This window comes from Falco biarmicus, chromosome 7 (assembly GCF_023638135.1).
Source record: "Falco biarmicus isolate bFalBia1 chromosome 7, bFalBia1.pri, whole genome shotgun sequence".
NCBI classification, from domain to species: domain Eukaryota; kingdom Metazoa; phylum Chordata; class Aves; order Falconiformes; family Falconidae; genus Falco; species Falco biarmicus.
In genome coordinates, this window is record NC_079294.1 from 51,287,415 (window position 1) to 51,302,375 (window position 14,961).

The 14,961-nt window shown below is 41.1% G+C and overlaps 1 protein-coding gene across 4 annotated transcripts in view; it reads right to left on the reverse strand.

The window, feature by feature from the left end:
• TLN2 (talin 2) overlaps positions 1 to 14,961 on the reverse strand; it is a 203,834-nt gene that overhangs the window by 58,884 nt on the left and 129,989 nt on the right. For all 4 annotated transcript variants that reach the window (XM_056345115.1, XM_056345117.1, XM_056345114.1 and 1 more), the window contains 7 exons: positions 14,430 to 14,558; positions 13,699 to 13,801; positions 10,991 to 11,199; positions 10,071 to 10,190; positions 8,858 to 9,055; positions 6,544 to 6,683; positions 2,517 to 2,610 (listed from right to left, as the gene is read on the reverse strand). In XM_056345115.1, the coding sequence (XP_056201090.1) occupies positions 2,517 to 2,610; positions 6,544 to 6,683; positions 8,858 to 9,055; positions 10,071 to 10,190; positions 10,991 to 11,199; positions 13,699 to 13,801; positions 14,430 to 14,558 (993 nt within the window). The remainder of the gene's footprint in view (positions 1 to 2,516; positions 2,611 to 6,543; positions 6,684 to 8,857; positions 9,056 to 10,070; positions 10,191 to 10,990; positions 11,200 to 13,698; positions 13,802 to 14,429; positions 14,559 to 14,961) is intronic.

A 14,961-nucleotide genomic window follows, 5' to 3' on the forward strand; every position in this document is an offset into this window, starting at 1 on the left:
AGAAAAACCAGCTACCATTTGTTGAGTACTGTCTAGAGACACAAAGGGTTGCCAAACTAAGTGCAAGTCAGCCACCTGCCTGCCTCTTACTACTGCCAACAGATTCCACCAACACACAAAACTATGTATACCGGGGAGGTTTAATTTCCTTTACTGTGGTGGTTCTGATTCCTGGAAACAACAACGTGAAAGTCAGTCACATATTCCTTGAGAAGAACCAATGCATTTATATAACGAAACTTGTAAAAGGCTGTAAAATGCAGCAGACTAATTCTTTTATACGTAAAATATCTGCAATACACCTTTTCCCAAGTATTTTTTTTTTTATTTTCTGCCAAATACCAGGCAGAAAGGACTTTTAATCTTTCTGATGAAAGTGAAATCAGTAAGTATAGAAAGGTAGTATCTAACTTCTGTACCTGACGTTTGCTTTCCACCTGAAGGAAATCTAGGCATGATTTAAAACCCTTAGACTTTTCTCGTAATGGAACTCCTAACATTAGCATACAGCTACAATATTTTTAACAGCTCAGCTATTACTTTTTAAAAGCTATAGTCTAACTGAAAGCCCTATAGCAATTAAGCTGTGAGAACAAGGTGATGCGAAGAAGTTGTCATATCTAGAAAACAGTTTCCAGCTGCCCCTCATCTCCTTCTCAGTTCTCACAGACTACTGCAGCAACTCTTCACTGTTGTGCTCCATCTGTATGTCCCAATTTGTAAAGCAAACAGTGTTCCTGCAGCGCCTGCACTGCTACGGAGACAGAAGCCCTCAGAATGTAAGGAAACAGAAGAGCAAAATACAAGCCAGCACAAACTTCTTACTGACATATATTTGCTATTACTCTACCACCTTCATTAATCCTTTCAGCTGAAATTCTGGGCAAGTTTGGCCGCCTCACTGGAGGTCAGACAGTAAGGTCCTCTCGAAGCACAGTTTTCCAGCCTCCAGGGAAGACTGCAGAGCATACTGACAGTCTATCAAATCCAAGCTGAGACACACTTTTTCTGCAGAACCAATACTTAGTACTTTTCAGAAGCCTTGGGAAGACTAGAAAGGGTAGGCAATGAATTGACGAAATGAAGGGAAGAGGTAACAAGTTAATCATTGTAAAGAGAAACTGAAAGTTAAGACTGCTTTCCCGCCAGAATGATCGGGTCACTTTGATGTGAACCTCCAGTCTGGTGTCAAGCCTATGTGGTTTTGCCTCCGTTTCCCTTTTCTGAGAAATGAATCTAATTCCATACAGCCAGGCTTTTCTCACTAACTGTCCCTCTCAGGCAAGCATATCCTGAAGTTTAAGATGCTGCAGATCCTCCTTCTGCCCTTCCCAGGCTGTGTTCACAAGCCATGCAAGCCATGTCTGGGCACAGAACCCTCTGCACTAGCTTCTTAAGGCTCTTCTGCCCTGCCTTTCTCCCCAGAGCTCTCAGCGTTCTGCGGCTCATCAGCTGGGCATTCCCATCTTTCACATCCCACTCTCCTCCAGATCTCTCCCCATTATCTTTCAGGAAATCCAGAAGTGGCGCTTCGGTCCCCTGCTCGCTCCACCCCTGTACTCTGCAGTGGTTTCACGCACCCATTACATTACCGCCCCATTTCCAGTTTTCTCTACTATTTGGACCTGCTGCTGCTGCTGTTAACCAGGGCGAGAACACTTCTAAGCTCAAGAAGCTAAGAATTCGGAAATACAAAGCAGCTCCTACGCAAACTCCTAGCAATATTTTGGGATGACGACTGTGGACTTGCCTATTAAAAAAGCTCATGATATCCTGGAAAGCACTGCAATGATGTTTTTATCCTTTTGATACTGAGCGGCAGAAATAAAAAGCTCGAAGGTGTTTTACGCTCCCTGCACAGGTCAGTCATCCCTTGATGCTCTGACCATGACAACAAACGTTTAGTTTAATTAAGAAGAGGCCATTTCCTACTATTGTGCACAGCTGTGTGTGTGGTCAGGGCACAACCTCAGAATTAGGTCTTTCACCTGACCTGCTACCCACTGTTTGGCCAGCCAAGCATTTCACTCATGAACAAGAACATACCTTGCAAAACCCTGTATTGACACACATGTCATATCAGCTTGGCTGTGACAAAGCAGATATAAGGCATGAAAAATCTACGTTAAGAAATGGCAGGGTAAAAGATCGTGAATGTCATCCTAAAGTGGGATGTCAGTAATAACACTCTATAAGCAGAAAAATCAAGATACAGGTGGGAATATCCATCCTGTCATGACTCTTCCTTAATTCACAGTAAGTACGAATAATAAAGAATAAACTGTATCTTTTGGAGGGCAGGGAAGAGGAGATGGGGACAGGGCAGCAAATTTAATTCTGGCCAAAACTACAAGATGTTCACAGAGGTTCTAGGCTTACGTTGTATGCAACTAAAACCCTTGCCAGAGATATCAAGCGAGAAGACAGTGACAGAAGCTAATTGGACAAAACCCCCAAAGGAAACAAACATTTGGGGCCCATTTTTATTCGTAAGAACTTTTGAAATGCAGTAATACCTCTAGTTCTCTGAGTGCATTATCACATTCCTTCTGCCCGGGAGCTTGCTGGGTGCACAGCGTGATGAGCTGGTTTATACTCTCAGTCACAGCTCTAGGAAGAGTGGAGGAAAAAAAAAAGTAATATTTAAAAGTGAAACTATTCCTTTTATTAAAACTTTTGTTTCATTAACCACACACTGTGTAAAGACTTAAAACTTTGATGTTCTACTACATGTTTTCTTTTCAGTGTTTGGGGATTAACTGTATGTTACACAGTTCAGCTCTGTTTATCTCTTCTTTAACAAGCTTCATGGGAGCAAAACCATTCCTGTTAAAGCATTTGATAGTGATCCACTCCCGAAAAGTCTACCCTTTCAGTGCAAACAACTGAGAAGCTAGTCCAGAAGAAACAGAAGCTTCACCTCACAGCAACAAGTGTATTGGCACCTGTGGTGAGGCTGTGGCTGCAGGGGTGGCCCAGCTGGCTCCAGGGGTGGCCCAGCAGACCCGCTGTGGGACACAGCTGAGCCCAGCAGCTGAGCTGGGGGCACCTCTGGGAAAACAACCCTAGGAAAGGCTGCAGCACCGCACGGCAGCGGGCCAAGGCCAACCTGCTACTAGTACAGTGACATAACTTGGTTGCTAGAAGGTATTTTAGCGCTTCTCTAGGTCTGAGATTGACTGAATCATTTCTCAACTAGCGCAGCAGAAGTCTTAAAAGACACAGAAACAAGTGCCTAGTAAGTCAAAACATTTTTAAATGTAAAGTAGTATTATATACCGTTTGCTAGCGGTCTTGTGTCTAGTCTGGCATACTGTATTACACACCCCCACGCATATACTCCTGCTATATATTTCTACAGTCTGTTATCGAGTTGATTTTTTTCCTCATTAACTAATCACTGATATTCTCTGAGTCAACGTGCATCAGCTCCCTTAGGTTTAGATCCACAGAGAACAAGACATTTTTGCATTACGTTTCTATGGGACTTCACAGTCCTGGTGCACGCAAACGCAGGCTGGCAGATCCAGCCACTATTCGTGACTGATATAGTCACTACTTGTGCTCTGACATTATGCAAAATTCATTATAACTACATTCATTTTAGACTAAATGGCTAACTACCCAGGAAAGTAGCTTCTAGAAGAAGAGGCTTTGCAGGAGAAAGAAGTCTGCTGTTCACTGTTATTAATCAAAGATAATTTTTCTATAGCTAGGCATGTTGTCACCAATTTGCAAAACTTTAGCTTGTATGGTGACATTACAGCAGAACGAAGGTTTTTGTGTTGTTTCTCACGGCAAATTAGAAACTGAGTGAAATTGGAGTGCATGGAGAATGTGCTTTCCTCTGGCCTTGAAAGCTCTGCACAGCATTTGGATTATTTTCTCTTTAAGAAAACTGGCACTTCCTAACATGATTGGTACTATCAATAACATGGTTGCCTAGATGGACGGTATTGTACTGTTACAAAAGGCAACAGAATGTGCTTATTACATATTATTACACATACACCAGGTTTTGTGTTTAGTTCCAGGGCAAAAAGAATAGAAACTAGTAGTATTTGTTTAACTAAGATTCCTACCCTTTTCAGGAGCATTGGTGTCACTGTGGAGCCATTTTCCCCAACTTCCTCTGCCTTCTAGGACTGTACACATGGAGTCCTGCTATATATTTATGTAGTCTGTTATCAAGTTGGGTTTTTTCTTTAACTAATCCTTGATGTTCTCCGACTCAATGTGTGGGTGTATGTACAAGTATTTTTACAATTATTATCTAACTCTGAAAAAGAACACACACGGCTTCACCAACATAACGTCAATGCAAACGATGGGCTCTCCACCTCCTGAACGGCAGTGACTTCTATGCATCAGAAAAATGTGGCACACAGACATATGAAGAGATGGCAAAAATAGAAGTTTAATAGAAGTTTAATTTAATTAATTCCCAGAGAAACTTCAGGCAAAAAATACCTTGTCTGCTGTTGATTTTAATCTAAGTGAGCACTTGGAGAATATCAGTGATTAAAGACAAACCTCCAAACCTGATAATAGATTAGAATTGTCAGCTTTGTAAAGAATGCAGTGAGGTCTCACAAATATCATCGCTACACAGCAAGTACTTGTATCTGGGAATACACCCGATGTACAAGCATTACTTTTAAAACTATTTGGAAGCAGAACCAGGTAGGCGGCCCCTCAAACATCAACCCCAGAGTGGAAGAGGGCTAGGGCTCTAAAAGCCACATTTGTTTTCATCAAATACAGCATATGAACACTTGCATCCTTCCTGCAGGGAACTCAGCCACTGCTGCAGTCCTATGAGTCGGTCAGAGCAAATCAAGAAAAATGCTCCCCAAGGAGGCCAAAGGTACTGAAAAGTTGGAGTGTCTATTATAGCTGGAACAAAGGGGGAAGAAAGGAAAGAAAATACAAGATTAATTGCAGAACTGTGGAAGATGAAAGAAAAATGAGAAGATAAACCACCCTATGTAGGGGAAGCAAGGGACGCTGTGACTTTTTTTATTTTCATGAGAACAGAGAAAGTAAAAATACTTGACCCTGACCATATGATAGGAGGGAAAGAGAACAGAGCCCTGGCAAGCTTGTCACGAGCAGCCACGGAGGATTCGAGAAGGGAAATTTCCTTAGCACTCTTCATGGTAATCTGATGTCTATGTAAAGTCATGTAGACACACATACACATGCCAACATCATGGCAAAATCGAACGTCTAGAGGCTCTACATGGCTTGTCTCCCTTGGTTTATTACAAGTTTCTACAGAGGGAAGACCAGCCTGGCAGAAACTAACACCTAACTGGGCTTCACTGGGGACACTTAACTTCCTCAGCAGGCCGACCGGGAATGCTCCAAGCCTAAAGCAGAAACCTGCAGCAGCCTGATGCTGCGGCAATAACACCAGCTCATGCAACTTCTTCACTTTTAACCAGTGCGCCTGGGTTACCTATTATTTTCCTAGAAGCTACTTATTTCTGGGGAGACAAGATGATGTCAGAATATGTTTCTTATTTTTTTAAACAAATATGACAAAGAAAAGTAGCATAACTGCTTTAAGAAATCCTTTATTAAAGGTCTGGATTTAATTTAAAAAAAAAAAGTTATTGCTATTAGAAAGGGATGATTCCAAGGTCCAGGACAAACACCAACTAAATTATCCCCAAGCAAGTAACAGTCTCCACTTACTCACTTCCTCTCTAGGCTAATCTTTGTGGGTGCAAACATTTCGTAAGACAATATTATAAGTCACATCCACACAATCTAAGATGTTCACCCAGTTTAATGTAGACATTTCTAGGTGTGACGTCTATCCTTCCGCAGTCCCCCTTCCAGTTTGATATTTGAACATTCCATTTACAAACTTAGATAACAGAATAACAAGTTAATTAGAGTGAAAAAATTGTGAAAAAGATCTGACAAAGCGAAGGAGAAACAATTACTCAGTCAAACACTGACATGCAGTGTTATTTTTTGCATAAACACAGAGCACCTGTGACTGAGAATCAGCATCCACAAGATGAAATTCAGGGCACGGCTGAGTCCTTGAAGTAAGGGTATCTTCCACCAAGTAAACACAGCATCTAACCCCTTCCAGCGTTCTTGACCACACACACATACACACTGTTAGTGACAGGCAGCCACAACATGATCTTTAAGCACATTCTACGGAAGAACATTATTCAGTGTCTTTTCTTTGCCAGGGATGGAGAGGCTTACTGTTATCTACTGCCTTGTCAGAACACATATGGTAAAAAAAACCCAAAACTGTACGTAAAACTTACTAGTTCACTTAAAAAAACAGGCCAACTCTTCAACTCTGGTTTTTATTTCCACCAAGGGTAACAAGTTATGTCAGTTAAGGAATTACTCCAAAATAAGCAGTTTTCCTCCAGCCTACTTTAATTTAAATAGAACTGCAGTTTCCAACCACTCAGCCGTCAACAGCAGAAGGATATATGAACACATTTTAAATATCACAGAGAAAGGCAAGTATCTTAGGAAAACCTAAAGCGAGCAACACATCCTTACCTTGCTGCTGCTGCTAAGAGATTCTTGGCATTAGGAGCTCCAGGATCAACAGAGAGAGACTTGGCAGCTAGTAACAGCTTGCTGGAAGCCATAGAGATGCTCTTGAGGTTACCTATTACTTGAATCTGGTCCTCTTTAGTCTGGAAAGCCACAGCAGCATAACATTAAGTGCAGAGTTTGCGATAAAGAGAGTGTGCTAAAACCACACTTGGAAACACACTGTGTTTATCCACCTGAAACCACTGACACACAGGGCACCACAGCCTGGAGAAGGACATGGACCAGAGCCTCTGCTCATCCAGACAGGTGCCTCTAGCTTCACTTACATAACAGAAAAAGAAACCCATATGACAAATAGCTCGGTTTCTAACAATGGCAGTACTCACAAATGAGCAACGGAGAAACTTTACTACTTGTTGAACAATGCTTTTGTTGTCAAGACTCTCATGCGTCTCTGCCTGGCACAACTGATCCACATTATTCAGTCTGTGTACACACTGTATTCTAGCATCCTCTGTGTAACCCACTGGCTCTCCAGCATCCAACTGGTATTACTCACACAGAGAGATCCCTCCAGAAGGTTCTCTATCCCAAGAAGATACATTTCTATAAGGCTGCTTTGATAAACATTCTGACTTGGATGTTCTATTAACTTTGAAGCCATTGCTTGAAAGGAAAAACCTAAGTACACATAAATGACAGGGAACTCCTGCATCACCACAGCAAATAGCTGAGGCTACTTTTTTTTTCTGTCAGTGATCAGTAGAAGTGAATCCATTCTAACAGTCTGTTCAGGGTTTTACGTACAAAGGTTGCACACTACTCAGCTGATGTGAATAGCTTTTACGTTCTGCTTCCTCTGTACCCCAACATTTTACTGGGCATCCAGAATACCTGATATTCCTTCTGATCAGGCCAAATAACTAGACACAAACAGAAGGGCATTCTCTTTTGAAAGATCAGCAATTAATAATTAAGGTTATATTATAATATATTATTATAATAACCATATAATAAGGTTAATAATAACCAATGATGATAAGGTGCTTATCATCCCCTCTGTCAGGATAAGCAAATCTCCAAGGGCCACAAGGTCAGCAGCAGCTGAAATTCTCTTTTCAAGTAGCTATTTGTAGCATAATTTCGACCTTTACCTTCACTGAATTGCCTCAGACAAAACATTCTAAGTCAATGAGGCCCACGGCTAAAAAGATAGTAAGGTACATAACTCCTGCTCAGTTTCAAAGAATCAGCTGATATTTAGTGCCTAACTCACTTCATGCATCTGGAACCCGAATGATTAAATTTTGATGGAGAATAATCAGCAGTCATTGTTCAATCTTCTCTACTTGGCTATATCTTGCAAAGCATCTGGTCTATGGAGACACTTCATAAATGACTTCAGAAGACTTGCACGCTCAAGGTTTTCTGGCAATCACTTCTTAGGTTTGCACGTTCCTCCTACTAACTAGGGCAAAACAGTCTGCAGATTCTTTTTTCTGCAGGTCCTCCTAGCTCTCCTGGTACATGATCCTTTTTTATGTGCTGACATTTGTTATGCTAGATCACCTCCAAATGACCAATTAGTGTAATTCAGGACACCTAAACCCAGTAAGGTAAAATGAAGGAGATGTCTCCAATTTCAAGTGAGTACCTAGACAACTAGGAATAAGCCAGGTAATATGTGACAGCATTCCTGATTGTTACAGAGTTCATCAGAACAGAACTCTGCCAGATTTTAAATCACTAAACAGAAGTCTAAGTGCTTGCTGTCAGATCCATGGCATTTTAGCCAGCCCTTCTCAAATGCTTGCTCTGCTCTGTAGCAAGTCCACAGCAGCACACACCACAGAGCAGTATCAATGAATCTTTTCCTCCCTCTACTTAAAGCACTTGAAAATTAGCAAGGGAAGTTGCTAAAATTTGCACAGTGTTCACATAAATTATGCTCCATGGTAGTTCTACCGAAATAAAACCCTTTCCATAAGCTTTGAAGTGTTCAGCACACCTTTGTACCTTCAGATACACAGCTCAAGTCAGTGAACAGCCCAAACTAGACAGAGGAGTACAAAGTCATTTTTCTGTCTGGGTACAGGAACAAATACCAGTATCCTGCATAAAATGCAAATGCTGAGTTGACTTCACTCCAGATAACCAGTTATGGAAGACTGCTTCATAACAAATACCACCCGTCATATTCGGATAGGTTCACACTAGCACATCGTACCGCACTACAAGAAAACCAAGATACTGCACTGCAAGATACTGCGCCCAAGATAATCCTTGGTCCCAATTAGCAAGATAAAGAACTTACTTGTGCTTGGCCAGCCATTTCAATACCAGCATCAAGAAATTCATCAAAATCATCACTGAATTTTCCAGAGGCTGCAGCCAGTTCCCCACTTTGGCCCCGTGTTGCATGGACGACTTCTCCTGCTGACTGATTCAGGTCTGCTGCTGCCTGATTCAGCTCACTCTGAGCTTCTTGAAATGACTTAGAACTCGGAGGTAGCTGTAAGAGACCAAGCACCGCGTTTTATCATCTGTCACGTCACACCAGCCCTTCATGACTGGAAGGTTCAACACAATTCAGTAGTGAGCTTTACACACCAGCTAGAATGGAGTACTGCAACCGGGCTGCTAGTGATCTGGTTCTGAATGCAGAATAGTCCAACTACAGGACAGTTATCAACCAGAAATCTATACAACCACCTTAGTCCTGCTGTCTCTTTCAAGGGACCTACAAGCACATAAGCCTTTCAAGGGGCAGAGATGACGATCGCTGTTTTATGGTTCAACTACAAAATTTGAAGAGACGAACTAAGCGGCAAAGTTGGAGAATTTTGGTCTCCAAGTCATCAGTCACTTCCACAAACAAGCTTTCCAGAGTGCCACACAAGTACCGGCAGCTCTTCATGATGACTCTAAACTCCTGATGTGGTTTTACCAAAAGGCATTGCATAAACATATCAAAATACAATTCCTCCTTCATTCACAGGGTAGCAGGATCACTGGTAGGTACAGCCCCCCCCCTATTCAAATCATATAGCTGCCCAGCAAATTACCAGTGCATGAAGGGTGTTTGGTTTTGACATGGATGCAGTTAAACAGAAATAAAACAACTCTTCTCCTTACACAAAATGACCATAGATGCACCGAACTTTGACTGACCACACTGCTCCTTAAACTGATCAATTCTACGTGGGAGATGGATTATAATTTCCTAATTTTCATATTCTTCAAAATGTTAAGTCACAGTTGGCATTTTCAAAACAACAAACCAATGGTGATGTATGACAACAACTTTAATATTGCCTTCACCAGCCACAGCCACATCTCACCTTTCCCATAAACCAGAAGACCAGCATTTCAGCTAAAGTAGCCACTACTTACAGTTGCATAAACTTACAGAAACTTGTATGAACTATACCTACGGCACATTTACTAAATGATCATTTGTTACATGGGGAACCCAGATGGGCTTTTCAGTTCTCTAAAATTTATTTCTATGTTAAAAGACATCTTACCGAATCAACGAGGAGCTTCTTGCTAGATTCCCCAATACTCTTCAAGGCCACATCCACATCCTTTTGTCCAGGCAGACAATTCACGCAGTTATTCAAGGAGTGAGACACTGCTTTTGCCACCTGCAACACATAAGTAAACACATCCACACAGAGAAAGGCTTCAGCGGTCATTCAGCGGAGGCACATTCTATAGCCAGCGTTTCCTACATTCCGATTCTAACAGGACCCTTTTTGAGGCTTGCAACTTTCTTGCTTTGCTCACCTGCAGTCTGGCAGTAATTATTTATGCTCAGCCCTCTGACAGGATCATGTTGGCAGGGCAGCTCCACAGCTGCACCTGGCACCTGGGGTAAATGCTGCAGCACTGCAGGTAAGGGAATGCCCCTGGAGTTAACCATATACTAATCACAGAAACCCTTTGCATGCTACTTTTTCCAAAGTCCTGAGTAAAACAAATATCTCCTTTTAAGAAATTACTTAAAATACAGGCCAATTACAGAACTTTTCGAACCAGTAAAAAAGGTGCCTATTACTCCCTAAAGTCTTCACAGGCAGTGGTGCCATGTGTAGAGAAGACGCATTCACTCTGTGAATGTAACCTGAATACAGGTCCTTCACCTGAGAATGAGCATTTTAACAGCTGTTTCATTTTTGCAATCAAGTAGCCTACTCAAATGTTGTTAACTGCATCTTTGTGTAAGTTTATTTTTCTAAAAGATGCCTAAAATATCGTACTTCGCACCATCTGCACGGCTTAACGTAAGTGTGATGTTACTACCTGAGAGCTGCTGGAAGGAACAGAAAGCTGACACTCCTTGCAGCCTTATTTTCTGTTCTTCTCTCTCATTACTGAATGCTGTGTTCTAAGTAATTTCACGGGGTGTTTGACAATTCATGTAGCTGCTCAAGTCCCAACTTACCTGGGCTAATCTCTGCTGACTGTCTGCATCCCCTGGTGCAGCCAGGGCCTGCTTTGCCTCCTGAATAAGCATAGCAGAGCCTTCCATGACATCCCTTGCTGAATCCAACATGGCATGTGCTGCCACAGGGTCGGTAGTAGATGCTGCAACCCCTCGTGCTGCCTGAGCCAAAGTCTTCAAAGCCTGAGCAGTTTCTCTGGCTGCCACTCCTATGTTCAGATTTAATCAAGGACTCTATTAGTACCCTTAAAGATGATCTTTGTATTTTATAACAGATGAATTCACAGGTAATGATCCCATTGCAAAACAACATTGCAAATTCAGTTTTAAAGGAAGTCTTCAAAGACAAGCACATTTGAAATATACAGCATCTTTTGCCTAGAGAAATGCCTGTAGGGCAGCCATAAAGCAAAAATTGTACCCCAAAAAACACATTCCAGGCACAGCTCTACATCAGTGACTAAACCTTAGTGAAGCACTGAAAAAGAAGAAAATCTAAAACCTGAAAATGAGGAAAACCTCATACTCTAACCTATGGGGGAAAGTGATTGTCTGCAAGAACGGTGTACATGACTTAGAGCCACAGCATCTCTGCCACTTCTGAAAACGCAACTTTGTTTTTTTTAGAGAGCAAACAGAGAAACAGTAAGTTCGAGCAATTAAAAGCATAAAGAGAGATCATTAAGGTTGATACAACTTGATATAACCTAATGTCACTTTTGAGTACAAGCACAAACTGAATGAAGTCACAAAGAGGAAGGACATCACGAAATTAGTTTCTGGCCAACGTTACAAGACATTCATCAGCTCTAGCACCAAGGCATACGACTGTATGAATAATGGTCCCACATTCTTCTATTTTGGGAATTTAATTCAGCCCTTAATGAAAACCAATATAAAATAGCCTTCTAAAAGGCCTTAATTTGCACATAGTCTAGTCAACAACATATGCAATTAATGTAGGTGGCATATTTTGAGTGATAAATCACTACTCCTACCAAAAGAAAGCTACAGCAAAGGTTCACATTTGCTGTACAAGACCTCTTGGTTATCCATATCTAGGCATTAAAAATAATTAGAACATTCTAACATACCTATTGGAAATGTTCACAAAGCTGGTACATCACAACCAAATACAACCCACAAAGTAGCCCTGTTGGCAATTTAACACCAGTGCCTCTTGACATTTTCTCTTCCTATCAACTGAACGTTTTTAAATGCAGAAACTTTAGAAGATAATGAAAAGCAAGTGATATTATATGTCAAACTACAGCCAGGCTAGGCAGAGAAACAGTACTGCCTACGCTGCCGTTATCACTTTTCTATTTGACAAACCACAGATTGCTTTTTACATTCTTAATGTAAAGAAAATTTCAGGGAAAATACCCACACATTTTGTTCCCTTTATTTAGAATACCAGTAAGCATCTTTTACATTTGACTTAATATATCACACCACCACTAAACAAAAAGGTCTGATTGTTATGCTTTCAGCTCGGTGCTCCTTTTATCCACTACAGTGACTTTCAGTATAAAATGAAAAGAAACCTACTGTGACAGCTGCAGACAAGAGGGAATTATTAAACAGTAAAAAACTTCTATCACAGAGAAACAGCAGAATGTCATAACACCTGCAAACACTTGGTGGTTGCTTGAGCACACCACAGTTAACAGCATAACAAGACAGTATGAGATAGGAAATAGTTACATGAACTTTGGAAAGGAACTCATTGCTTTGTAGGATTTCCCAACCAAACAGCTCTTACAGCCTGATGTTAAGAGAGCTACTAGATTGAGTTATTCGGTATCGGCTGCAAAGTATCCGTATTCCTTTGCCAGATACCCAGTGCTAACTTCTGCACAACTATGTGATAGAAATGTGAGCCATCTTCATGCAAGTACACCTGCTTCAAATGGAAGTAACTAAGTTATGTAGCCCTGATGCAATTACATCCAATTACGTGGTAATTGCCATAATGGATTTCATCAGCAATATTTAAAAAAAAACTACAGTAGCATTTGCATCAACAGCTTCTGTTCCTTACAGAAATAAGGAGAGAGAACATTTTACCACCTAAGAGTAAACCTTTTTTCCCTCCTGCAAGGAGCTTTTTCCTTATTAAGGTGTTCCTGGTTTCTAGAAGTATAGGTACAAAAACAAACTGCAGAATCTGTGTGCCCACATTCTCTGTTGGCTTTAACTCAAACTACACAAATGTGATCAATGAGTCAGAAATTACATTATACATGCAAACTGGTAACATTTAGTAAGAGATGCAGTTTTAAACGTCACCAAGCTATCCTGAGTATGTTTGCATCCTGTGCTTCAAAAAATATCCAGACTCTTATAACCTTCTGAAAGGAGACAGCAACATTTCCAGTGGCATTGACCTTTCAATTGCACTACATTTTAGTTCTCTCCTTCACAGAGTTCCAGTGGCGTGTATTTACAAAAACAACAGATGTTTCAATCTACTCTGATTATATACAGACACGCAGCACATTGCAACACTATTCTTCTACGAAGCACATTATTTACACCAGCAATTCCCAGGAAGCTGCCACAATTCACTATCACCAAAAGAACCCCCCCACCCAAAACCAAAAGTAGTAATGGCTTGGTTTAAGTAATCTATAATAAGAAAACCTTCTATCAAGTATTTTACAGAAAGCAGAGGTTTTGCAGACACATTATGCATAAAACACTACCTGTGTAGTGCTCGTTGCCTTGAGCAGCACAAGTTAACAGCTGGGCCATTGATGAACCGACTGCTTTGGATGTGCTTCCCAGGTCCTGAGTGCATTTCTCAAGCTGTGAAAAATTGCAAAGGACAAAATTCTTTGTTTAAGTTCAACTAAAACATGCTTTTTTTTAAAAGTAATATTAAAAATTTCCTCATTCCACAGAAACCAATCTTGTATCTCAGCTACTGAACACGCACACAGTATCTCTGAAACCTGACTAGCATGTTTTCCCCGTCCATGATGAAATAAATTAACATATTAAGTAACAAAACCAACAAAACTATTTTATAATTAGTAATGGAAATCATTACCTTCATCTGAGGAGAAGGGGGATTTTGCCAAATAAAACATTTCACTTTCTAAGCCTACCAGGACTGGTAGCCTTAGAACTATTGAGTTCTCATCTTTGTCGCTATTGAAAAGAAATTATTTGCGACAAGAAATGAGTGAAACATTGCTGCTGCTAATTTGTACAATAGAGACAGAGTCCCTACAGTCCTATGAGTAATTCTGCTACAGAACATGCTTCTGCTGTAGCAGGAATATATATTCTTTTTAAGCGAATTAGTGCAAAATCCTGTCAGTATCACCATTACCCAAAGCCTCATGACTTGTTTTGACTCTAGTATTTAAATTTTTTTAACAGCTAACTTTGTTTGTTTGTTTTTAAATGAAGAACATCCTTCCTCAATTACAGTTTCTCCTGGCAGAGGTTTTAACTGTCCATCCACAGCTGCCATCTTCGCGTCTTGCAGTTCATTTTTGAGAGTCTGGACTGTATTCAGAGCAGAGTCAATTTCCATCGGGCCACACGCTTCGTGAGCCTATTCAGAGATCAGATCAACAGCACTGTCAGCAGCTGTAAGCCACCACCAGAAAGAGTAAATGCTTCAGATATAACCTCCCCCTCCCAAATTATTGCTCTCATGACTTTAGAGGTCACTGTGGGCACTTTGTTCTACATCACAGCTTCCAAACTCCCGCACAGTATTCCTAGCTTGTGAAGAGAACAACACACAGTTAAGAGACACCAGGGGAAAGAGACACAGCTGGCTTGCGTACACATCACCTTCCCACTGGCCACTCCAGGTACTGAGAAAATAACGGCTGCAGTCCCGATTTCGCTTCCTACAGAGCCTAACCATGCATCGTGACTGAAGTCACAGTGAACCCTCTGATGTGGCAGCCCACAGCCACCAGTACTCGAGCTGGAAACGTTAACATCAG